The sequence below is a fragment of the Cygnus olor genome, chromosome 5, assembly GCF_009769625.2.
Source record: "Cygnus olor isolate bCygOlo1 chromosome 5, bCygOlo1.pri.v2, whole genome shotgun sequence".
Taxonomy (NCBI): domain Eukaryota; kingdom Metazoa; phylum Chordata; class Aves; order Anseriformes; family Anatidae; genus Cygnus; species Cygnus olor.
The window spans coordinates 54607122-54632880 of NC_049173.1; the positions used below are offsets into that span (position 1 = coordinate 54607122).

Below are 25759 nucleotides of genomic sequence, written 5' to 3' on the forward strand. Positions count from 1 at the left end.
GGGGCCCCTTGGTTCACAATCTTATCAGATGCAAGGTTCATCCTTCCTGGAAGTGGTACCTGTAGCTCGTTAGCCCACCAATTAGTGTGACTGGGAGGTTTGTTTCTTGTGATTGCCTCCCAGCTTAGAAGTCATCCATCAGATAACCCTGCTGGAAGAAACACTGCTCACATGCTCTCAGAAATTAGTGTGACTGACCAGATTTGGTTCTCATCACTTCTTCCCGTTCTTATTATCCCTTGTTGCCTTGGGAAGAGTCCCTTGACCAGATACCCTTAAAGCAGCACTCTCCTTTTACATACCCTTACATGGATGACCCAGAGGCCAGTGATTTTTCAATTTCAATGAAATGTAAATGGGAAACAAATTGGGAGAGAGCAATGTACTTGCACGGTGTGAGATGAGGGTTAGAGCTTCCAACTATGCTGAGACTTTAAGGTTGTCTGGTGGTTTGCTGGCTTCTCTTTAAGCCACAGGTGGGAGCCAGCTCTGTGTGTCTCACTTGCTGCTGAATTAGACACTTAGGAACACTTCACAGCACTGCCTGGGGGACAGATAGCTTTGTTCAGAAGCTGTGGGAAGGCAGCATTTTTTGCTGCCTCAAGGCAGCTCAGATGATAACCTGCAGCTCGGCAGTGATATGTGCTGCGTTTTGCTCTGCTGGGCCACCCCATTCATCTGGGCATTGGGAAGTCTCAGGGTCTGTCCACGCTTCCTCCACAGAACTGCCTGTCCTTTGGGGCTGGGAGTGAGGCAGGACACATGCCACTTTTACCTTGTGACAAGTATTTCTGCAAAGAGCTGGGATTCTGCATCCCCAGTACATCCTCTCTTAGTGCTTCCTGACTGCATTATCAGTTCTCTTCCTGCCTTTGTTGGATCTTGGAAGCAATTCTGCCTTTCTAATCTGAGGACCCTCCATCCGTCCCAGCCAGGCCTTGGGAGATAATAGTGCTGACTGATTAGTTCTGGTGCTGCCTCGCAAAGCTGAAGATCTTCCCCCTCCTTCCAAATGTTATCTTCAGGGAACAAGGGCAGGGCTGTAGGTGACATGGACAATCAGGAGATACTGGGATGTGGAATTGCCCCCTGTGTGGTATCCACAGCGTTCAAAGGTTTTGGGAGGGTACCACTGCCTGGAGGAGAGCCTTGGGCAATGGCAAGGTAGGTATCAATGGGAAAAGTGGAGGAAGGACTGATCTGGAGAACATGCTCTGAGGGTGGCCTATGAGAGCAGGGGCAGGCACTGCTTGCCAAAATTGCAGTGCTATCAATCCAGAGGCTGTTGTGGACTTAATTGTGTCCTGGGGTAACAGCAGGAATGCTTTGCCCTTTTTGTTCCTAGCAGGCAGACATACCCTCAGTGACTTGGACGATGGGTTGTGCACTTTTCTGGGCACCTTGCTGGGGAATGCTCTAAGTGATAGCTGTCTTTCTGCCTGTAGTTAATGCCCCAGAGAGAGGGTAAACTTCCTAGAAATGTAGCTCCTCTTGATTTCAGTGGCTGGCTGGGTAGTGGATTGGTCATTTCCAAATGCCCCAGGCATTACCTGCTCACTTCTGGGGCTGACCCTTTTCGCCCCTCTGTGCTTGTAGACCAGGCCCAAGAGAGGAAAAAGCTTTCCAGATCAGTAATGTCCTGGGTACAAGGGCTCCTCTGTGCACATGTGGTGATGCAGGGGGAGGAGGAGTGGACAGAGAACAGTGTGTTCCCGCTGCTTGGCAGAGAGGATGTAAATCTGTGGCTACAAGGCTGCTCTCATCTACCGGGAGAGCAGCCGTGCTCCCTCAGCCTCCCGGGGCTGACAAGTACAAGGATGACCTAGCTAAAAACTGGAGCCATGATATCCGAAGCCCAAAGCTCAGTAACAATGAGACCAACTCATGTCACTCAGGTAAGGGTACAGAAACCCCAGTGCTTTCTCTGAATGCTGAATTTAAAAATCCATATCCTTTCACTTTCCTGTACATTTTGGCTTCTTTAAATCCCTGGCTTTCCTAGTGAGCCCCTACAGCTGTTTCAGCAAGACTCCAAGGGCATGCTCTGTGCCAGGGAGCGACGATGTGTTTAAGAGCAGTGTAAAGGTGTTAGCAGTCGCTGGTATCAGTTTGAATCCCTCCCTGAGCGCACACGAACCCTCAGAGACCCCTGCAGTTGTGCAGTCTGTAAACTGCAGTGACCTAAACTTGCTTACAGCTGCTTCCTCTGTGCCAGCATCACAGCAGAGGTTGTCCCTCTGCAAACCTTAGCTAACCCCAGCAGCGCAGACCTCTGACATCCGGACTCAGGAACTCCAAATCAGTACACTGACAGAAGTTCTGAAATCAGTGTTTATCTTTTATCTGTCCCCTAGGCCTTCCACTTGACTTCCAAACTTTTCCACATAATCACAAGGTCCAGGATTGTATCTATCTCACTGCAACTCCCCAAAAGGAAGGTGTGGGGAGCTGGGGGGTTGGCATCTTCTTGCAGATAACTAGTGATAGGACTAGAGGGAATGGCCTCAAGTTGTGCCAGGGGAGGTTCAGGTTGGAAACGAGGAGACATTTCTTCTCAGAGAGAGGGGTCAGGCGTTGGGACGGGTTGCCCAGGGAGGTGGTGGAGTCACCGTCCCTGGGGGTGTTCAAGGAGAGGTCAGACGTGGTGCTTGGGGACATGGGTCAGTGGGGGATATTGGTGGAAAGGGTACAGTTGGACCAGATGATCTTGGAGGGCTTTCCCAACCTTAATGACTCTACGATTCCATTCCATGTTTTTATTGTAAAGAGACTGGCACGGTTTGCAGCCCTGGAAGCTGGACCTCTGACGAAAATATTACATATCACAAAACCGATGATAAAACCCATGACACTCCGGGGCCACAGAGCCCGGCTCAGCACCGACGGCTCCCCCACGCCACTCCACGACCCCTCGGGGCCGAACCCTTCCCGGGGGTCCCGGGCTGCAGGACGAGACCCCTCCTGTCAGCCGGGGTCGCCGCGGCGCCGCTTTCCCCTGCGGCACCGTTCCCTCAGGGCGGGCCGAGCCCGTCCCGTCAGAGCCCCGGCGCGGGGCGGTAGCACGCAGTCGCTCCTCCCGCCGCTGCCGGAATCGCGCGGGGGGCCTCTCGGTCCTCCCTTCTCCTCCTCCTCCTCCTCCCCTCCCGGCCCGTCCCCTCCCCTCCCCGCAGGCGGGAGCGAGGCCCTTGAGGCGGGCCCGGGTGGGCTCGGGGCCATGGGGGCAGTGGCCGCTCCTCCTCCTCCTCCTCTTCCTCCTCTTCCTGCGTCGCCGCCACCGCCGTGAGGAGCGGCGCGGCACCGCCGGGGGGACGCGGCATGAGGCGGGGGTAGGTGCCGGGGAGCCGCGGCCCCGGGGGGCTTCCGAGGCTCTCGGCGGGCGGCCGTGGGGCTGGGAGGGCGGCGGGGGAGCCCTCGGAGCTCTGGGGTCTGGGTCCGGGGTCGGGGTTTGGGTCTGGGTCCGGGTTGGGGTCGCAGTGGGGCTGCCGAGCTCTGCCCGCTCCCAATCGTGGGATTGGGGTTGTGTTTCTCCCCGGTTTTCCATTCGGCTGGCTCGCTCGGAGCTGTTAACGCCTTGTGTCCCTGCAGCTGGAAGCGTCGAGCCTCGGGCGAGTCCAAAGAGTGCAGCCAAGCCTTAGCGCAGGCGGTGAGACGCAGCTCGGGACGCAGATAGCGAGATGAGATTCACGTAAGGAGGCAGAAGGCTGGTAGCGAGCACTCCCCAGGTCAGACACGAGAGCATTCCCCAGCTCAGGCACAAGAACACGGTGGCTGATTGCTGTCCGTTGAGGCCAACGTAAGAAATAGGAGTTGTGTGTTACATTTCAATACACCACTTCCATAAGTTTCGCCCGGGCTAAAGCTTCAGAGAGCGAGCTGCCGAGCGCCCGGAGGGGCAGGCGAGTGCTTCTCCGTGGGCTGATTTTGGTTCGTGGCAGCACAGCACAGTGGCTGCCGGGCTGTTCCCACTGGCACGGCATGCTCGAGCCCTCCTCGCCAGGCTGCGGGCTGGAGTTTAACCTGGAGGGACCCGCAGGCTGTTCGTACAGGAAATAACCCTGTCAAATCAGCACTGCAGGAAATGTGGGGCCTGCTGGAAAAACTGCGGATCCTGCACATTTTTTTGCTTTTTCTACAGAATCCAACTTTAGAAGGTTGTGGTGCGTGTGACTTTTTTTTTTTAATGTATATTTTGTTAGTTTTTTTTTTAATTTGCTTGTTTGTTGGGGATTTTTTCCCCCTGATTTTTGCATTTCTTGTGTATGTGGGGGACCATTAGGATATGATACGTTTTTCTGAGGAATACAGCCACCAGTCAGGCCAGCAATAGCAGGAGAGCACAAGTGTATGTGCTCCTTTGGTGGCTCAGGGTGTGTATTTCAAACCCCAGCTGGAGAATGGAGATAAAGGCTTGGCTGGGCTGAAGTCAGCATAACCAAGGCTTTCTTGGCAATTCTGTTTGCACAATGTGGAGAATGTGCTATTCCATTATAGAAGATGAGATGATTTTTCGGGGTAGGTTTTTAGGTCCCTTGGCATTATGGAGATGGTGTAGATGGGGCTTGTTCTATTCCTGCCTGTGTTCCAGTTTTCTTCCATCCTGCTTGTATATACAGAAGCATACGTGTCTTCCGAGACAGGTAACTTTCAACTGAGAACTTAAGTCATAAGGAAACAATTTTTTTCCCCTTATATATGGGATAGGTTAACCCTTAGTAGTTAAGTGGACTGTTGAAATGTCCTCATTTTTTTTCCAGGCGTTTGGGTTTGAATTTAGTTTTTCCTCTCTGCTTTGTTTTTTGTTGTCTTCTGATCACAGGAGCTGGGGTCCTTCTAGTGAGTATTGGGTCCAATGCAGGAGTGCCTGGGGAGATGTGGTCCCTGTCGTTTGCCCAACCTAATCTCAGAAGTCCATGGCAGAGTGGGCTTTCACTCTGCCATCTGAGAAATGGTTTAACTGTTGAACAAACCGTTCTGTTTGGAATGCTCTCCCTGCTTCATGGCAAATCCACTGCAAAAAACCTCCCCTGATTTTTGTGTGGCAAGGATGAGTTGTTTTCATCAACTCTCCGTCTTCCTGTAACGGGTTTCATTCCTTTCCATTGGGTCATTCTTTTGCTTGGTACCTCCCCTTCCTGAGTGAAGCCTTTGGAGACCTACTTATTCCATTAGCAATGTTGCTGTTTAGGTACGTGATACACGTTAGCTAATCTTGACCTTTCTAAACCATTTTATTTCTTCTGTGTAGTTTTGCCTTTCCTCTGATGAACCAAACGTGTCAACAGAGCAGCCAAACTGGATAAAACAAGTGCTGCACAGTCTGAACACTGTGTAATGCACACTCGTCTGCTCTCTTGCACCTAAAGGAGTAGAAGCATGCACAGTATGGGAATTCCTGTTGGTCATGGGTCACTCACTCAGGTGTATGCATTTGTGTGTATTGTTTTTTTATCTAGCAGTTCCAGCGTGATGAATAGCTTGAGATGAATTATCTTTGCACGGCAGCACTGTCTGTCCTTTTCCCTCTGACCAAAATTATTTTTATTTTCATACCCTTTCCCCATGTTATTTTCTACACTTCCAAATTTAGTGTTATTACCAGAATGAGCCTCCCCTCCTAGATCTTCCCAGTGAAAGTTCAGTAAAAAAACAGATGAAGTCTACAGGACCCCACTTCCTTCTGTATCCTTTCCTACCTTCCAGCACTGTTGATATTCTCACTTGCTCTTGCTCTACAAAGAGGCCACAAAAGTCTGTGGTTCTGACTGCAATGTCCCCTTTTCCAGTTCTGTAATAAAAACGCTGCCCAGTTTTTGCATGGCATGACATCATGGGTGGTCCTGTGCTTTACTTTTCCAAGGATTCAGAGATTTCCCTGTGTCTTTTTCACACTATTCCTGTGATACTTAAGCTGAATTAGCTGCTGCTTCTTTCCCTCTTTGAAAGATCACCGCTGACAGCTGTTCATGTACAGCTTTGGGGAGAAGGAAGGTACCCGCATTGCCCCAGGGCAGTTTGAGTAGAAAAGGCAACAGCACCATGCTGCTGCCAGGTGGCATAGCCTAGGTGAAAAAGGCTTGTCTGCAGCTGGGCCTCATGATTAGATTGCCTTTTTATATTTAGATGAGATGAAAGAGATCAAGGTTGTGTTGAGCTGTGCGTGGCTGAGAATACAAGCTTGTTCTCTGTGGTCTGTGCTCCGATGTACAGTGTGGGACTGGTGAAAGAGTGGGGCCTGGCTGGAATGTAGGAGGTGGAGCAAGACCAGGAGAGAGAAATAGAGATTGGAAAAAGGGAAGAGCAGTAGGTGACCCTACACGTGAAGAGATGATGGCTTCTTTGCACCAGAAGGTAGTGGGCAAGAGACAGCAGCCAGGAAGCGTGCAGGAGGAGGGACTGATGCTGTGCATACAAAAGGATAGCTCCACAGCTCAGCTAAGGCTTGCTACAGATAACTGGCAGCTGGTTAATCTGCAGAGCAGTGTGCGAGTGCTGCCGAGTGGCTGGACATGATAGAAGGCTTCCACGTACACAAGGCTTGATTGCACTCCCTCGGGCTTCAAGTGGCAGGTGACCGTGTGAGGACAGCTCTGTGCAGGGAGGAGTGATGCACACGCTCCAGGCAGCACCGTGATTGCAGCGCCCTGCCACGTGGACATCCAAGTCTGCTTTTTCCTCCTGTAAGACCCCAGCAGCTGCAAAGCCTGCTCGATTCGTCGGTTTTGGTCTGTGTTAGCGTGCTAACAGCTGACAAAGTCCTACTGAGCTCTGGGGAGCCGCGTCCTGGGTGACTTTTCTGATTTCCTCTCTCTGCCACATCTGTATGTGGCAGCCTTTGGAACTAAGGTATAGGGCTTCATCTCAGCTCAGTGAGGATACACTGCTCTAGGCAGCACTGTGGAGGGCTTTGGTGGAAAAACAACAGTTTGAAGAAGAGGGGTGAAGGCTGGGTTTGCCATGAAGGGTCTGTGTATTGCTAGGGAATGTGGGAGCTGTGCTGTCTTCGTCTTGCTACTCCCCTTAGCTGGGGAAGCAGTGTCCCTGAACTTAGGCCGACTGGGTGTTTGCTAGGTTTACAAGTTGTATCCTTGTGGAAGGAGGTTTCTGATCGTCCTTCAGAGCTGTGCGTGCTTCTGTGTGGTTTGGTCTTACCTAACAGGCTCCTGGGCTCTGTGCCGTGTCCCTGGTGGTTCTTTCAGTTCCCGTTTGAAAGACTGGTTGTGAGAAAATGGTTCGTTTAGGACTTTCCCTCCCTGGAAAGTCTTGTGCTGAGGGTAAGCAAGCCCAGCCTAGGGGTAAAGGAGGCTGGTGGCAGGCGTGCTGGGAGTGTGAGAGGGGGGCTGCGAATCACCTCCTAGTCCTGGTTTTGAATCAGGTCTCAGTTTTGAGAGTCAAATTCCTGCAGCACAGAGGCCCACAACCTTTTGAGTGCCCGCTGCAGCTCCACCAGCAAGCAGAGCACGCTACTGAATGCCCTGTTTGGAGCAATACTGCTCAGCCTTCTTGAAATATTGGGGAAACCCGGCCTGGTGTGTCTTAATGTTGCCTCTGGGGCTCCCTCTCAGCCTGGCAGGTTTGCTGATAACCCCCATATAAAGTTCGACTGTGCTGGTCCCCTACAGCCAGACCCATTTGGAGGAAGACAGCCAGAAGCAACCAGCTGTGGGGTACTGGAAGCCACTAATGCCATCCAAAGGCAGCAAGGAGGAGCCAGAGACTGGGTGCCAGGATGCTGGAACTGGGGATGAGAGCCAGTCCGCTGAGCAATGCAACGTCTCACGTCTCCGCAGCTCCTCGGTGGAGATCCGTGAAAAGGGATCTGAGTTCCTGAAGGAGGAGCTGCACAAAGCACAAAAGGTAAAGCCTGGAGCTTGTGAGAAGAGCTGAGGATGGAGGCACAGACTTGAGCAGTGGGGGGTGTTGTGGAGGTCGTGGGGGAGCAAGGTGTGAATGTGACTGCAGGAATCTGGAGTAGGCAGAAGAGAGATTGAGGCGGTCATAAAGTGCTTTGGAACGGGACAGCAGTTACTAGGGTGGTCCAAAGTCCCTGGGCCAATGTCCAAGTTAGTCCCGGAAACCTGTTACAGGGGTCTCTGATACGCGGAAAGCAGCTTGAGGTGGGCAGAGCTTACTATGCAGCCACACTGCTGATGGCAAACGAGCAATGCCAACCTGAAAAGCCCACCACGACTTGTGGAGGGATCCCTTGGGTGGCACTGAGTGCTGCGACAGGAGTCTTGGGCCTGTGATCCATGCAGAGGTAGGGAAGAAGGGCTGCGATTGATAGGTGGGGCCAGGCAGGCAGGCATCAGCACTGCTGGGGCCTGCTAGGAGCTAATGCATTCCTCTTATCTTCCTCAACAGGAGCTGAAGCTGAAGGACAAAGAATGTGAGAGACTGTCAAAAGTCAGGGAACAACTGGAGCAGGAACTAGAAGAGTTAACAGCAAGCCTGTTTGAGGTACCACCCTCTTCCTTTTCCCATCATTTCTTAAACTAAGCTCGCTTCCAGCTCCAGAGAAAGTCTACCTCAAAGGACTTCCACACCCGTATCACCTCCCACAGCTTCCTCCTTCCCTCTGTTGTTCTTTCTCATTGGAAAGCTGTGCAGAGCTGCAAGCAGAGCCTCACAGGAGCTGGCACCTGCTCCTGGGGAGGGTTTGCGTGCACTCCTTTCCCCTCCTAACATCTCTACGGTGACATAAATAGCACAGCAGGTGTGGGTCCATGGTTGCAAACCCAAGCAAAACCAGTCATGGGGATGCCCAGAACTGGAGGTGGGCATGGCTCCCTGTCCTGTGCCTGCTTTGCAATCTGAGCAGCAGCTGCTGTGTAGTAGAGATGAGACCCTGGCTCGTGTCAGCCCTTGCTTGGGGTAGGAGCAAGTTGGATGTCCTCTGTACGCTCAGCTCCAGTGAGTGTTCAGGTCTGTTTGTGGTGGTGGTGTTCTGCTTTAGTTTGTTTTTTTGGTGATTTGGTTCTTGTCAAGCTCTATCAAGCCCGACAAGATCCCATTGCCAACAGCTCTAATCTCTAGATCTGACTGCACAGTGAGGGTAGCCAGAGCCCAACTGCAGCTTTGAAGCACAGGCTGGTGCTGAGTGTGAGCGCCCAGAGAGCATCCCCCTTCTGGACAGCTGGCTGCCCGGGCTCAGAGTGAACTTAGAGACAGCACACCCGAGGGATTTCTTCCTTCGGTGGCCTTGGACAAAGTGCTGTCAGGCAGTCCTGTGGGGTGGCCTCAGCTGAGACTGACACCACCCACCTCACCCTTCCTGTGGGAGATGCTTTCAGGCTAGTCTTGTTTAGTCCCCACCTGAGCTACCGCTGCTGCGTTGCAGCCATGCCCAGAGCAGTGAGGGCTGGCCACGCCACGAAGGAAGTGGGAGCAGAGTGCAATAACAAGTCAGGCGAGAGCAGGAGAGCAGTGACCTCACCAGCGGAGGAGCAAGGATGTGGAGTCTGGGTCAGGATCTTTGCCAGAGATGGTGATCAGGGTGAGAAACAGTCCAGTGGGCAGCCAGCAAGCCTGCAGTGATGACACGTCTGAGGTCAAGCCAGGAAACAAAGCCGCTGGCTTAGAGTCAGGATTGCAGGAGCACTGGACTGGGTGCAGACAGCTGCTACACGGCTGAGATGTAGCACGGGTGGGTGGCAATGTTAAAGCATCGGCCTTAAAGCAAATCCCAAGGGCAAGGAGGGGCAGGCCCTTGCTTCTAGCTTTCTTCACAGCACCTTTTATCAGTGAAGATTATGACCTTGGACTTGGCAAGCTAAACTCTTAGCCAAATTAGTCAATTATACTCCTAGAAGGGGGATGCACTCCAGGACCTGAGACCCTTTTTCTGGGAAATTCTGGGGGAAAACTCTTCACATCTGATAGAGTAAAACCGTTGGATGTGGCAGTGATGTCTGTCCCTCTGCTTGCTTGTGATATGGCAGAGCTTTGGCCTGCCCTGGTGGCTTTTTGAGATGGAACTGCAACAGACAGACTAAAACTCTTTCTGGTCTAGGAAGCACACAAGATGGTGAGAGAAGCGAACACGAAACAGGCGGCGTCAGAGAAACAGCTGAAGGAGGCACGGGGAAAGGTGAGAACTGTGCTGTCTGTGACTCGATCTCTGTGCTGGATTGGTGCTGTTGACTCTTGCCTTGTCTCTCGCAGATTGACATGCTGCAGGCAGAGGTGACAGCTCTGAAGACGCTTGTGATCACATCCACACCTTCATCTCCAAACTGGGAGCTACACCCTCAGCTCCAGAGCCCTTCTAAAGCTGTCTTCAGGAAAGGCCACGCGCGAAACAAGAGCACCAGCAGTGCAATCTTCACAGCTGCCAGCCACAACGCGACTCCAGAGCCAGTCAGTCGTGAGTGCAAAGAGGTGGGTGAGGGCCATGCACTGCATCAGCCATGGAGCCACTGCTGCCAGCAGTTGCTGAGCGGAAGCCAGTTTATTCTGCTGCATCTTGGCAGTTGAGTCCACTGTCTGTTCTGGCATGATTTGCTTTTGTTCCTTTTCTCTTAACTAGTTTGGCTTTTAATGATCACAGCTGGATTTGGACTCCAGGACTCCTCCATCAACTTTTAGTCTCTTGTTCTGTGCTCTTGGGCATGTCACTGTACTTCTTCCTCTTTGCAGAGCATATATTTAATGTTTATCTTTCTCACTGGGAGGACTGGGCAGAGAAGCCTACAAAGCATTTGTGAATATCTTTGAACCAAACTATATTTAGTTCCCTTCAATGATCGTTTAATAGTCCTCTACCTGCTGTGACCATGAGTGTAATGCTTTTCTGGTAGCAGGACTTTTCCGGCTGGGACCTTTCCACTAGCCAGATATATGCACAGCTACCCTGAAGAGCAGAAAGGAGGCAAGTTGTGGCACTTGATCAGTAAGAAAGAAAATGAGTGAGAATGTGGTGGGGGAACATGTCTCCTTAGTGATTTTTTTTGGAGCTGTGGCTTCTGTCACAAAGAATTGTTAAGGGAACATGGAGAAACTTTGTCACTTGGCTTGTGGGAGAATGTATATGCAGAAGGGCTGCTAATGAAACTAATACTTTCACCAAACAGGACTCTGCTGGCAGCACTGGTAACCTCACTTTTTGGCAGTAAATTCAATGGCTATACTGTGTCAGCTTCTATGTGGTGCTCTTGTTGCTAGTTTGAAGGAAATGCTTCAGGCAGCATTGGCTATAACAATTGCCCTGAGAGCAGTAGCAATGAGAGATGAAGACCTTTAACTCTGTTTCACAGGCAGAGAGGAACAAAGGCTATGTCAGAGGAAAAAAAAATAAAGGAAAAAAATGAGTTCAGTAAATGTAAAGCCCTGCTGTACTGGTTTCTCTTGGTCATTCAGAGATATGCTGGAAGTTGGAGTCAAACACGTAGTTGGCTAGAAGCTAATTTGAGGGCTGGGAAGAAAAAGGTTTAAAATTTTTTTTTTTAAGGTCCTGTGACGTCTCCTAATGCTAACCATTCCTCCAGTCAGGACAGAGGAGTTCCAGACTGAGAACCCAGTTAGGTGAACCACTGATTACATGGTAGAAGTTACTCTCTGCCTACTGTAAGCAGAGATAATTTTATTGCTGACTGGTTAGTTCATTTTTACTGTTCTTAGCTCAGTCTCAGCAAAACCTGTGTCGATGATGTGTAGAGAAATGCTAGCTCTTATAAGTGACTTGCTTGTTAAAGAGGTGGACCTGTCAATGCTTTCAATTCCATTTATTTGTGTAAACAACTTCCACATTGTGCAAATATCCTGGAGTTTAAAGTCCTGGGGCTACAGCTTCTGAAGTGACTAGTAGGTTTATGTATCAGGGGTGGGGTGATTTTTGCTAATTTACTCATTTCTGTCCCTCGAGTTCTTTAAAGGCCTGGATGAGAGGCGATGAGAGGTGATAAGATGGAACTTGGCATTCAGAGAGTAAATACGTGGTGCTTTATGGACAACACGTCCCATCTTGAATTGTGCCTAAAACTTAAATCGTTTTTGTTCCCTTTCTGTACCTCAAGCTGAAGTCAAAAGCTGTGGTTTGTGACCGTGTGATGTCTTGAGCAGCATGCTTAGTTCCCTGGAAGAGAGGCCTTGAGCCTTTGTTTGTATCTTTTGTTTTGTCTTGTATGTTTTTACCTCCCTTTCTTGCCTGTCTCTCTCAAACCTTTTCCTTTCCTATCTGTCTCTTCTTGCCTCAAAGTCTGGGGTACCTGCTGCCCTCTCTCTGCTCCTCTGTGTCACCCCCGGGAAGGCTGTCCACATCACCTGTGAGCCAGGCTGGCAGGCACTGGGGGCAGAGGCTTGCTCGTCCTTGCGGCAGGTAACCTTTCTGGTCAGGATCGGGGAGGGGTGGGACCCATCTGCCTCTCACACTTCTAGCCTTTCAGTTCTAGTTTCATTTTATGTTAACCTCCGTTTTTGCTTTGTTTTTTGAGTTTGGTTTTCCGTCTTGTGGCTCTGGAGCTCTCTCCTGGGGCGAGGTAAGCAGTCTCCATAGCATAGAGCAAGTGTGATGGAACTCAGACCTTTTCCAGTTTTGTTCACTCGTGTCCTTTGTACTGCTCAGCGTAGTTCCTTAGTTTTGTTTTTCCTTTCAGCACCTTTAACAGGATTTGCTGGCCTTTTAAGGACGTGCCCTCTCAGTTCGGTGGTGGCTGTCTGAGGTTTAAGTGTCAGGTCCCAGAGAGTCTCAAGGACTGAAGAATTTTCAGCCAGGCAGCATTGGAGGGAGCAACCCTCCTGCTGGTCAAGGGGTGGGAGCAAACTCTTGGGTCCCTTGTTGCTGAGGAGTGGTAATTCTTGCAAGCCCATCTGTAAAAGGCAATGAGCAGGCATTGGAATTGGGAAAGGTATTCCTATTATATTGGGAAAGCTGAGTTTGATGTTCAGCTTGTGCCTGCGAGCCTGTGTGATTGCCCAGTATTCCCATTACGTCTGCAACTCCCCCAGACAGCAGAGCTCTGGACTTGGAGTGGCCTTTAAAGGGCTGGCATATCCTGTTACTGGGGCTCACTGAATGTAGTCCTGTTGATGGCTATTAAGTGTTTTATTTTTCCAATTCATCCTTTTCTATAGCAGTCCTTTCCTTACAGAAGTGTTCTTTGTCCTGTGTGTCGTTGCTGCTGTGCTTTGCCATTCAGCTGCTCTCATTTCTGCAGTGGGCGCTCGGTCAGTTCAGCGGCTGTGTGGTGGCTTTCCTTCAGCAGGGATGCTGTCCTGTCCTGGAGGAAGGTGGGAGAGAGAGGAGTCTGCAGGTTTCTGGCAGAAGAAGCCCTTTGTATGGGTCTGCCACAGAACTGCAGATGGGTGAGAGACAAAAGATCATCAGAGTACGCCAGCTTCCCTGAAACACTTCTGTGGTAGCCTTTCTAGATGCCAATGTAGATGTTCTGTAGCTACTCCACCTGCACAGTAACAGATACCTTTTGATATGGTATCTTTCCCTCCATCCACCTTCCGTCTTCCTTCTCCTCTTGGATGTTTGCTGCAGGTCGACTCCGTTTTATTTGCTGAGTTCCAGTCCTGGAAGGAATCTCCAACTTTGGATAAATCCTGCTCCTTCCTGGACAGAATTTACCGCGAAGATGTGGAACCTTGTCTGGACTTCAGTAAGCAGGAGGTGAGTGCTGGAAACTGAAGACAAAAAACTGCACGGTCTGGCAGACCTAAAAGGGTACATTTAGGGAAGTGAGCTTTGTGCATCTGTATCTTCAGTCACTTCTCTTTGCTGCAGCTGTCCGAGCTGGTACGAGCGGCCGTGGAGCAGAATACACTCACCATTGAGCCGGTTGCTTCCCAGGCGCTGTCTGTGGTGAAAGGGTCAGCAGAAGACTGTGGTGGGCCAAAGTAAGGAACCTTTCTTATGCTCCCTTGCCTTTTTTTTGCCAATGGCGTTTTCTGGCTGCCTAGCAGAGTTTGGCCAGGCCTGCTTCAGTCAGTTACGAGGGCTCAGCTGAGCGTGCCACTAGCCTATGATCAGTGGTGATGAAGTTCAGCTTATTTATGCCAGAAGGATTAGATCAACTGAGCTGATCTACTCTAATTGAGTGCTTGGGGGGATAGCTTAGTGATGTGTTAGTACCTTCAGCTTGGAAAAGGTTTTTTTCCCTCTTAAGAAAGAAACTTTTAATGTTCTCTGAAGGTTTGTGCGTAACCTAGGGTGAAAGGGTTAAATCAGAGCTGCGTTATCTCATGTTCTTGAATTGCGAGACCTTTGAGCTCACCTTGCACTATTGACATTGCTGGTGCTTCAGGTGGATTTGAGCGTAGATAGAAGAGATCCCTTCTTGCTGCGTGTCGTCTTTCCCACCTGATGCTCTCACCATGCCATTGGAATGGGGGCATGGCTCCAGAGCAGTGTGACCGTGTCTGATGTGACAGATAACTTAGATTGCCTCAGGGAGGAGGAACTCTAGCAGGAGTGACATGATCTTCCAAACTAAGATAGGAGTCTTTATTCAATTAGTGAGTTCAATTTCAGTCAGGGCTCTCTCTCTGTCCTTCCCCCCCTTCCCTTCAAGCAGAGCACCTTCTAGGCAAAGATGTTCCTGCAACAGTAAATGTTGCTCACATACAGGCTTCCTACCACTCTCTTCTGCATTTTCTCTCATCTCTAGATAAATTATTCCAAGAGCACGTGTCAGACGTGCCCGTAACAACCCATCCTGTGTTTATCCTTGTCGGCTTCCTTTCTATTTTTTTTCTCTTTGCAGTGGGTTCCAGTCACAAATTGTAATGTAAGTGAAGTATTAGGCAGTGATCAAGGATCTCTAGTCCATTAACAAGTTACTACTTTAGTGTGATTTAGCAGCTTTGAGGCTAGAGCTGAACTAAGCTAAGCTTTTAACCATGTTTAATTTCCACCCAGACAAGGTGGTAAGGAATCTTGCTGTTGGTAATAAATGCCCCAAAAGGGATTTGATTTGTCCCTCTTTGTCCCCCAGATGCAAAATACAGATTTTTATGGCACTTTTGGTCATGCTGTGGAGCAAAAAGGAGAAAGCTTGGGTCCTTGCCACCCTATTGTACAGACTTCAGTGCAAAGCTTTCAGGAGTCTAGACAGGCAAGGAATACGTTGGTCACGTTGCCCATACAGCATCAAAGCAAAATGCTGGCCAGGAGGTGCTGAGGATAACTGGCTTTTGTGATGGCATGCCCAGCAAAGTGCCCTGAGGTATACAGAGTGCTTAAGGATGTATGTACAAACGCTGTAGTTTAGGTTACTGCTAGCTAGAGTTGTGAGAGCTGGTGTCACACCAAGTGGTACCAACCAAGCTGGGAGTGACCAGCGGGATTCTCTTTTTTCTAGTGTGCTGAAGTGCTCAAACTGAGGATTTCTTAAAGGTATCTTGTTTACAAAGGTATTGGTCATCCTGCACGTTGTGAGAATTTAATCCCTTTAAGTTGTGTTAATATTTGGGCAATGATTGCTTCTTATGCATCTGAACACTCACAACCCATGCTTCCACTCTTAGCTAATATTTGCAGCTAATATTTTCTTGTTAGCAGTGGAAAGCAAGCACCAAGACATGCTCAGAAGCTCTCTGGCACATCTGCTCCTGTGTGTGTTGTCATCTTTCGTGGCTCTCAGAGTAATCTGTGCAGCTGGGGAATGATGTCCCTCTTCCCACCTCACGTTTCTTCTTCTGGGGAAACATGGTAATGACTATGCAGCAGAAAATTCTGCTTCACTGCTTTAAGTGATGGTAAAGGACGGACCACTGGCTGGTACTGGGAACCATTCATCTTGAGAATAATGTAAGGAAATGGCAAGAGTGTAGAGGCATGCTGCACCCTTGCTGGTCACATCTTTTTGTGATCTTTCTGGGAGCTGTATTGTCTTGAAAGGATTATACTTTTCTTCACTTTGTCTGAAATTTCTTTCCAATTGTGAAGTCAACCTTTTTCCCTGTCAGCACAGGAAGGGATGGGCTTGTTCTTAGGGACTTCAAGCCTTATCAGAGCCCCCTGAAGTTAGCACAAAGTCACCCCGTGTGGCTTCAAGTAGAGTGGCTTCAAATCAGGTGTAAATTAATGAAGAGGAGCCTAGCATAAAGGCTGCAGTGTGGCTCGTTTTTGAGTTCTCAGTATGAGTAGCTGGTGACAACAGGGTTCGTGCCACTTGGTGGTGACAAAGTGTGATGTGAAAGCTTTAGGCCATACAGAATACCTGATAGCTTCCTGTTTTCCATCAGAGGAGGCTTTATTTTTACAATCTTTCTTTCAGAGTTCCCGTGTAATGCTTTCAGGGTTATCAGCTGCCCTTAAATGTGTTTTCCTGCAGTGTGGCAGACTTAGAGGTTTGCTGTTGGCTTGGTGCATGGAAAAAGTCCAAGCAGGGACATCTCATGGGACATCTTGCATGTCATGTTAGAGGTTATTGAAGAGGAGTCCAGATGACACTTGTTATACTATGCTTCAGCTTTACCTCTTTCATACTTTCTGTGGTTCTGTCATAGGCTGTCTGCCATGGAAGAGTAATGCCTTGGTTTCCTTGGGCATGGAATAATTTATGGTACCGGATATTTAGCCTCCTAGCCTCACCATTTATAGGATCTTCCTAGGTGCGAAAGGCTCATTATCAGCCATGTTTTTTTCCTTCTTAATGCTCACTGACATGGGTCTGGCTTCTGAGCTCCCCCTTCCATCTCCTGGGGGTAGTCTTGAGGTTGTTGCATTGCTGTGTTCTGCTGTGCCTCTGGATTGCTCTAGGCTGAAGTGATGTTTTCTCTCCCTGCAGGAAGTGTGCTCTAAGCGGCCTCCCCAGGACCTGCAAGCACCGCATCATGCTGGGGGATTCTGGAAATTACTACTACATTTCACCATCCTGCAGGGCCAGGGTGAGTCTTCCGCCTGTCCAGGGTGCGTCAGCCCTCCAAAATTGTTCCAGGCCTTGAGGTGGAGGAGCTCTTGTGTCAGCCCTCAAACTGACAGAGATCTGTGGGGCTTGAGTTTGTTCTCAGAATTGCGGTGGCTCTTGATCAGAGTGGCTAATGCGGAGGTTTCCAGACCTGTCTGAGGCTCTGGTGCTCTGGGTTATGCTCATTCAGGCAACCTGTCTTCAGTGTGTTCACTTCCATGGTTTGATTCATTACAGGAATTTGGTTTTTATTTATTTATTTATCATTCTCCTTTATAAAACACCATGATTTTCTGCTCTTTAAATGCTGGCTTTTGTTACTGTTCTGGTACGGATTATTGACTCAAATTGTTATGAGAACACACTGTCCTTTCCTTTAGAGCGAAGGGAGAAGGTGAATGATTTATTAATGCTGCCACTAGGGCTGTAATTCAAGATAGCATTTAAAAGTTCTTGCTTTCTTGAGTTGTATATCAGAAGAGCCAATCCTGCAACACATGGACTTAGCTTGATTTAATTTTCGTCACACCATAATGTGTCAGAAACTCCCCTACCTCCCTGCATGCAGACTTCCTGCACAAACTTTTAACTCCAGAGATTTTCACTGAGTCAGAGAGCAGTGCTTTAGAAGGGAGCTTGTAGACTTTGCTGCCACATTAGTTAGTGACCAGTTACGTCTCAAACCTGCAGTAGAAATTCCCACACTGTGTGTTGTGGGTAGTGCAATATCCTGGTATGGTATTGCAGATGCCCAGAACTTGGATATTATTATCAGCTTTCTTCCTATGTCTTTCTGTCTGGTGATACGTGGTACTATTTCTCAGGTGGCAGACCCCTTGACAGGCAAAGCAGTTCTGTATCTGACTCCATTTTCTTTCTCTCTTCCTCAGATCACAGCAGCGTGCAACTTTTTCATGTACATTCGCTATATCCAGCAGGGCTTGGTGAGGCAGGACGGTAAGAGGGGAAAGTAGCTGGGTGCAGTGGGGGCCTTCTGTGAGCCACTTGGAGCAATTCTGAGGCCCTATTCAGCATGACAGGAATGGGGCCAGCTTGGGATCTCCCTGGATCTTTGAGAAACAGCTAAATGACAAAAGAGAGGCACGAGTAGAAGGGATAAGTGCACCTATTCCTTGCTCCTTGGGAGCATTGCCCTGGGGTGGAGCTGGTTAGGGGTGACCCGATGGGCCAGTCCTGCTGGACCCTCCGGCATGCCTGCCTCCCTCAGTTGTGGGGTGAGCCTGGTTGGGCTGCACAGTGTGACACGAGGTGGTGTTTAGTTATACCTTTCTTACTGATTTTTCTTTCTTTTCTTCTTCCCCACCCACTTTTTGCTTTGTAGTGGAGCTGATGTTCTGGGAGGTTATGCGACTCCGGAGAGAGATGTCTCTGGCCAAACTTGGGTTTTATCCCAATGAGATATAAGCAGATGCCTGGAGCTTGGAAGGAAACTGCTCCTGAGTGAATGACTTGTCAAATGTAGCCTGCCGAACAGAAGAATGAGGTGCCTCTCCAGCAGTGGCCTTGCTCCCTCCCCTACCTCCCTGTGCCTGATGCTGATCATGGAGCAAAAAGCACAAGTTCCACCTCCAGCTGTCCCACTTCTCCAACTGTGACTGGAGTGCAGCTGCGAAGCTACCCCTTGAGAGCTGGGCTGGTCCTGGCTGCTGGTCCTGGGTGACTGTCTACAGACTGTCCTCTACAGAGACACGCAGTGTACACCCATTGTTTTTAAACTTCTGTTTTTATATGCAATCTGCTTTGGCATAGTCTGAGGCCAGCCATGTGCAAGGCAGGAGTCCTGGGCTCCCTTCTTTGTAAGCAAGTCTTTCAGGACAGATGCTGGCTGTCTGTCCGTTTGTCTATTCCACTCATTCTTTGGGGCAGAGGGTGCTGTTGCCTAGCCATACACATAGGTTCTGCCGATGACTTACTCCTTTAACAGCCCTATAGATTCCAGCAGCACAAAATAATCTTATGGAGTACCATGAACTACCTGTTTCCAAGTTCATCCATGCTCCTTTTAAAGAAGCCTGCAAAAGAAGCTTTCTGCCAGATGAGTCACAAGAGGGGTTTGTTTCTGTTTTTAGCTGGGGATTTGGCACTGGGAGCTTGTAATCCAGGCTGGGGGAACAACCAGAGCTGAGCACCTGGGACCTTTGGGAGAAGAAAGCAAGAAGGAAAATTGTGTAACTTGCAGCTGGCTGCAGCTTGGCTGCAGTCAGTGCAGGATGTTTTCTCCTGGCCTTGACAATTTGCTGTAGTTGTAGCAGGCAGATGGAGACTTTGGAAGATGTTGCCATGTGACAATCCTTGGTGCAGAATTTCCCCATGGTGCTCCTAGGTGCATATGTCACCCACAGATAAATGCCTTTGGTTTGTTACTACTCTGGGCACTGTTGTTCACACTTTGGATAGAAATCACAGTTCCAGGACAGGTTCTTTGTCTCCAGAAAGAGCCTGCCCAGGCTGGGCATAGTCTTGAGGCCAAAATTTCCTCCTTAATATAACAGCAGACCTAGAGATGCATGTCCCTTTGGGAAACACAGCATCTCTCAGGCTGCCATCCCCAATGAGGAAATTTTAGATGTTTCTGCATGTACACGTGAGGGATGCGACTGTATGTTTCAAAATCCACTGGGAAGGATGTCACTTTTCATCTCACCTGGAGTTTCTGCACTCTGGCGTGTCACCCTGTCTCTGCTGTCATCATAACTCCTGTGTTAGCACGTTGGTTCCCAGAACCAGGTTGCTGTCCTCAACTCCATTAAGTTTCATCCTCTCCTGGGAGATGCTGCAGTAGGAATTTTGTATCTTTGCTGCAAGAAATCTGAGCTGCTGTGGTTTTGTCCATGGGAGGGAGGAATAGATTGGGGAATACAGGCTTTGGTTTGGAACCTAAGACAAGGGCGACTTCACGACAGATCCAAGAAAACCTTCCTGTGGAAGACCCCTAGTGAGCACAGGTTTTCCTGTCACTGAGCAGACACTTTCTATATGCCACTGAGTTGCTCCTCAGGGGGCTCCTTTCCTTATAGCACAAATGCTATTATTTGCTAGGGGTTGGTAGCTATGTGACACCTGAGTCCTCATCATCCCAAGAGCTGGAAGAACACGTTCTAAAAATAATCAAATAGCTTTGAATCCACCTCCTTCAGCTCAGAAAAGGCTGACCTGCAGGTGCCAGTTGTTATCACCCTGGTTCTGTTTTCACTTAACACAGCTGAGCTGCCTCTGACTCGTGCTGATCACCCTAACTAGATGAGTGTCTGCATCAGCTGCTCTTGGCTGAAGAAATGTGTTTCAAATGTGGAGTAAAAGCCTGGAGAATATATCTTTGGGTGAGAATGTGGCTGGGTCTTGTGGCAATGATACCCTGTGTTTCTTTTGTTGGTGTCTGCAGACTTGAGGTAATTTGACATCAGCTTTTGCAGAGGAGAAGATAAAAATATCTTTCACCAGCTGCAGATTTCAGGTCAGTTCTAGCCCTGGTAATTTCTCCTTGTTTCTGTTCTACCTGAGCTTTTGATCTCTGCATGTCATCCTGTGCCATGAGCTGCTACATTGCACACCAGATGTGCCTACGTTACAGCACTGGGAACGAGACGATCTCCATGTAGGAGATGGCTTGTAGGACAGCCCCCCTCCCAGTGTCACTATGTAAAGCACTTTGAGATAAAAGGACTTAGAGAAATGTATTTAGTTGACTTACATTTAAAGCATAGAGAACAATTTGAAAATTAATATGAAGTCACTCCATTAACAGCAGGATGGGTGCACCCTGCTCTTTAATAAAGGAAAAATAAACGTTTGATATTAACCTCCTTAAAGGTCTGGTTGCAGTTCTAGGGGTAGGTTGGTTGAGGAGCATGTGTCTGTGTGAGCTCAGGAGCCAAAAAAAAAATCAAATTTGGCTGGCTCATGACCGAGTAGTTCGATCTAGAATGATGGGCTGGAGTTTTAGGGGAAGGTATTGAGTTCTCCCCCCCCCCCCCCCCCAAAACCTTGCCTCATTTGGGCAGGCTGGGGGTTGATTGTATTCATAGTAAGGCCAAGGAGAAAGGCTAACATGGTGGCAAGCCCTGTGCTGCACATTTACTGGGGAGGTCTTGTGCTAGAACATGGCTAAAGGCATGGCATTGTGGGGAGGGGGTGCGGGGATGTGTTGACTTCGATCTTGAAGTTGTGGGAGGGCTTAGCTTTTCCTTCTGGACTTAATGGTATACCAGCAGGCAAAGAAAGTGACAAAGAGTCTTCTATCAGGGCTGCTGAGCTCGAAGGTCTTCAGAAAGCAGCAGTCAGGCAGCTATATGCTCTATGTTTCTTTTGCCAGTGTGCCTCTTAAGGGACTAGGTTTTCAACCATTTTCGTTATCAGTCTGCCTACTCTTGTAGCTGTTTGCTTCTTGACTTCAGCAGGAGGCTAAGTGACAGTATTTTGGTAACAAGCAGTGTTTTTCACAGGCATTTCTTATTACAAGGCAGGCCTGTGTGGTTCTTGCTAAGTGAGACTGAGGTCTGCTCAGCTGTGGTCTCTTTTACTGGCCTGAAGCACTGCATGGGTTACGCTGGCTATCCCAAAGGCTGGTTAGTTCAAGGATCTTCTTCCTCCTTCCTTGCAGAGCAATCTCCTGCTTTTCCTAGCACCAAGTGAAGACAGAACTGATGGGTGCATTTCAGAGGCTGCTATTACAAATACACCCTTAATGATATAGCACGAAGGTTTGGCTGGGTAGGTTTTTGGCCTATGGACTCCACAGCTTTCTAGTTCATGTTTAACCTTTCTAGCTGTGCCTGGCTTGCCCTTGTGTGGTGCAGCAGCTGGGAAGGTGCTGTGGCTCTCAAGGATAAACATCCACTAAGCAGTTTTTAAGTCTGATGAGCAGGAGGCTGGGCAGCAAGATACTTCACAGAGCTGACACAGAAATAACTTGTGTTTTTCCCAGTGGACTTCTCAGTTTCCTCCCCCTGCTGAGCTGTGATTTAACTCGAATGCTGAGGTGACTTTGCATCCTGTGAGGTTGGGGAGGGCCAAAAGGTAACTCAAACACCAAATGCAGTTTTATCCCCACTAGAACCAGCTTCTGGGATTTATTAATTCTATGAGGAGAGGCTGAGATAGTTGGGGCTTCTTCAGTTTAGAGAAGAGATGGCTTTTGGGAGACTTCATAGTGGCCTTCTGTTACCTAAAGGGTGCCTACCGGAAATCTGGAGAGGCACTCGTCAGGGAGTGGTGATAGCACAAGGAGTAATGGCTTTAAACTAAAAGAGGATAGGTTTAGACCAGATATTAGGAAGAAATTCTTCACTATGTGTGTGGTGAGGCACTGGCACAGGCTGCCCAGAGAAGCTGTGTTTGCCCCATCCCTGGAGGTGCCCAAGGCCAGGCTGGATGGGACTTTTGGGTGGGAGGTGTCCCTGCCCATGGCAGGGGAGTTTGAGCTAGATGGTCTTTAGGTCCTTTCCAACCCAAACCATTCTATGAAATTACTTGAAATGAGAGGCCACTCAGACTTTATTTGGAAACATAAAGCAGGCTCCAGGTAAATACAGCTCCTGCAGACCCTTTCTTGTCCTTTACAACCTTCTAGGAGAAGGGGGACTGTGGCTGGGTCATCATTATTTGTGGACACACGTGACAGGCAGCTCTCTGTGGTACAGAAGAGGCAGGCATAAGTGATAGGTGGCAGCTGGTTGCTGTCACAGTGTGCCTGACCCGTGGCAGCAGCCCTCAGACTTCTCAGGTTGGGAAGTGAGGCTGCTCTGGCTTCAGTAAAATCATTTGCTCTCCTCTTTATCTGTGGAAGTTAACAAGGAAGATCTCTTGTACCACTGTGATGACTGTGGAGGGGAAAACAGAAGATCAAAGGCCTTTGGGAAATGAAACAGAGGTACAGAGCAGAAAACAGCATTAGGTCTCACATTAGTAACACTTGGTGAGGCCTCCAAATATCCCTGTCATCCTTTACTCCTTGTAAAATCCTTGTACAATCTTGTATAAACGGGGGTGTTGCCTTCCTTTAATAGGAGGAGTGGTCTATTACCACAGCTCTCAGGCTTCTCTGGTCAGTTTAGGCCGGTGAGGGTAAGGTTTACCCTGGCTGGATTCACTCTCATTGGCATCAGATGTCCCGGGTGGGAGAGAGAGTCACCAGAGGCAGCTCAATTTCCACAGACGCCCAGAGGGAAGGACCTGCCACCTCTGAGACCTGGAGAACACCAACAGGTAGCAGTGACGCTTGCTTGGCCCTGAGGCCAGCAGCAGATACGATGGAGTATTTGGGAGGGCTGGCCTCCTCCTGCCATAGTCCTGTGGTGCTTCCCTGCTCGGCTGCTCTGTGCTCTTCAACTTCTGTCCTGTGTTAAAGCAGGTGCATTTTGGATTGAGAGCTGTCTCCAGAGTGGGAGGTATGTAAGTAATCTTACGGATTCTGTGTTCAAAAAGTAATGTAATTGGCCCTCCCAGTGCAGCGTGGCCTTGGTGTTCTGTCAGGCAGCCACAAGAGGGCACAGGCAGCCCAGGCAGGGCCGTCCTCCATCCCTGTGCGCCCTGCCTTGGCGGGCAGAGAGCTTCCCTGCGAGTAAGGAGCATCCTCGGAGCCTTTCTCCCTTCTCTTCCTGCCTTTGAGAAGGTTTTGTGTCTGCAGGCTTGGCTTCTGCAGCCTCTTGGCAGGTGTGCTTCTGTAGCCTTCCTTCCCTGCCAGCAGTAAGAGTTGGTGTTAGCCCAGGAGAACAGCACCCAGCTGATACTGGGTTCTTGTGTATTCAGTACCAACCCTTCAGTAGTACTGAAATACCTTGCTGAAGTGTGCTTTGTCAGGAGTGCCTCATAACACCTGGGTTCCCCTTCACTGCTGTCGTGCCCAAAGCCATGTTGTGTCCTGCTGAGGGACACCTGAGAGAGGTATTATTAAGCTAGTTGTCAGGCCTCTGTTACTGAGATGAAGAGCACTGAAATAAAGAGCCCTCACCCTCTCCCTAGTGGAGAACAGAAGGTAAGGAGTAGAATCACCTAAATGTCCTTTTTCCTCCTTGTGTTTTGGGCAGGCTGCTATGTCTTTGGCAAAATGGTTGTGGGGAGGTAGCAGCTGGGCAGCAGTATGTGGTGCCTGTTACCTGTGGTGTCTGTCTGGCCCAGGGCCATCCTCTCAATATTATTTCTCACCCTGACTCTGTGGAATTCACAAGCAGACAGTCAGAGACGAGAGAGTCCCATGGTCTCCCACCCTCCGCAGGGCAGGGCTGCAGGAACGTGCCTGCAGAACGGCATGAAACCACATGCCTGACACCTCTCTCCCTGTGCAAGCAGACTGAGCTTTTTGGCACAGTCATCAGATTGTGCTCCCATGGCCTTCAGCCATCACACTGCTTTGAATTTGGGTCTTGACCTTAAGAGCCTCCTTTGATCCCTTTTTCATTTCTCTAATACCATCTTCCAGAGCCCAACTCTTCAATGCTATGGAAAAGTTTGTTCCTCTCTGGGATTTGTTTCCCTGGTCCTCCAACCAATCCCACATCCTGCACAGGATGGTTTGACCTTGCAGTCTTATTGACAGTCCTTTCTACACAGTCTGGTGGCTGCATTAAATGTAATTCAGTCTCAAATGCAGGATAGGCTTTCTGTGTCCTTTGGGCAGAGTCTCCAGGTCCTTCTGTGCAAGCTGTTGTATGAATAGCATTTCTCGTTGCGTCCATCTGCATCTACAACCTCTGCTAGTCTGTCCTGAGCTAAAGAAAAAAAACAGCTTCAAAGGGATAGCAGTAGACATTTGTCTATGTAGATGTGTTTGCCTTGCTTGAAGGACAGTGAGCAAAACCACTGGAGAGGAAACCATCGTTTCTCTTCCTCTTTCCCTCCTAAATCCTTTTTCCTTGCAATAAAGAAGAAAGAAATTTTTATATCTGTAGGTCTGTGTCCACAAATCTGCCTTTGTGTAATTCCCTTTACTTTATCATGCTCTGTAAACAGAAAAGCACGTTTGACCTCAATCTCTTCTTAGAGCTGTTGGGGAAGAGAACGGGTGGGAGCAGGATGTCTGTTTGTCCTGGAGATGCTTTGATAACATGTGCACCAGAGAAGGGTGTGCTGTGAAGAACAGTGGTCCTTGTGACAATTCATGCAGAGCCTTAGCCAACTTGAGTGATGAAGTTTTGTAGTAGTACTTTAAATATGTAGATTTACAAGTACAAACGTACTCATACCTTGATAGTTTGCCCATTGTGCCACCAGCATCTTCATCGTCAGCCTCTAATGTCGGTTAATATCGGAGGTTAGGGTTGTGCACAATGAGGTGCTTTTTTTGGCACTTAGATGTTAATACACATTTAAGAGCAGAATTCAGCGGACTTTGAATGGCAAGAAGAGAGATACCAGGATTGGGAGCCTAGAGATACGGTTGCTCGTGGGAATTCCCTGGAATTGCTCCTCCTGTCCTTTACCTTGCCTTCGAGGTTACTCAGGGTTTGCAAAGGACCGTAAATCAGGCTGCCTTTGCACGGGAGGTCAGACTGTCCTCAAATACACTTTGAAATGAAGGTTTCTGGGAATGAACAAATTAAACACTTTCTACGAGTTTCAGGTGCAGTCAAGGAGAAGGGAGGAGGTAAGCAGGTGGCCTCAAAACTGCTCATAAAAGCCTACTATTTCAATGCTTTCATGATGACTAGTAAGTTTCCTTTGTGACAAATATGTTAAAACAGTGAAAATTATTGCTGATAGGCAGTGCTCTGTAAGCCACGGAGAAATTCCAGTTATTCTGGGTATCTGGGTAGTGTGGCCCTGCCAGGAAGAAGTCAATATCCTGGCACAACTCTGAAGTTGCACGTGGCACAGTGAACTGGGGCTGATCAGCTCTGCCAAGCCAACACGTTCCTAATAGGAGCAGTCCCTGTGGTGCCACTGGTGCT

The 25759-nt window shown here is 49.1% G+C and overlaps 2 protein-coding genes across 4 annotated transcripts in view; one reads left to right on the forward strand and one right to left on the reverse strand.

Moving 5' to 3' along the window:
* The first annotated feature begins 3038 nt into the window (after positions 1-3038).
* Positions 3039-20677, forward strand: RAB3IL1 (RAB3A interacting protein like 1). 3 transcript variants are annotated; one of them, XM_040558280.1, is made up of 11 exons: positions 3039-3326; positions 3586-3793; positions 7620-7854; positions 8362-8457; positions 10010-10087; positions 10162-10377; positions 13484-13612; positions 13727-13839; positions 16734-16833; positions 17744-17810; positions 18196-20677. In XM_040558280.1, the coding sequence occupies exons 3-11, from the start codon at positions 7681-7683 to the stop codon at positions 18276-18278; spliced, it is 1056 nt and encodes a 351-aa protein (XP_040414214.1). In that variant the 5' UTR covers positions 3039-3326; positions 3586-3793; positions 7620-7680; the 3' UTR covers positions 18279-20677. The 3 variants fall into 3 exon arrangements, with proteins under 3 accessions (XP_040414214.1, XP_040414215.1, XP_040414213.1); XM_040558281.1 differs by lacking the exon at positions 3586-3793 and having other exon boundaries at positions 7563-7854; XM_040558279.1 differs by lacking the exon at positions 3586-3793 and having other exon boundaries at positions 3048-3326.
* Positions 19679-25759, reverse strand: part of FADS2 (fatty acid desaturase 2) — a 37429-nt gene continuing 31348 nt past the window's right edge. The window contains exon 11 of the mRNA XM_040558278.1: positions 19679-20330. Within this exon, the coding sequence (XP_040414212.1) occupies positions 20275-20330 (56 nt within the window). The 3' untranslated portion in view covers positions 19679-20274. The remainder of the gene's footprint in view (positions 20331-25759) is intronic.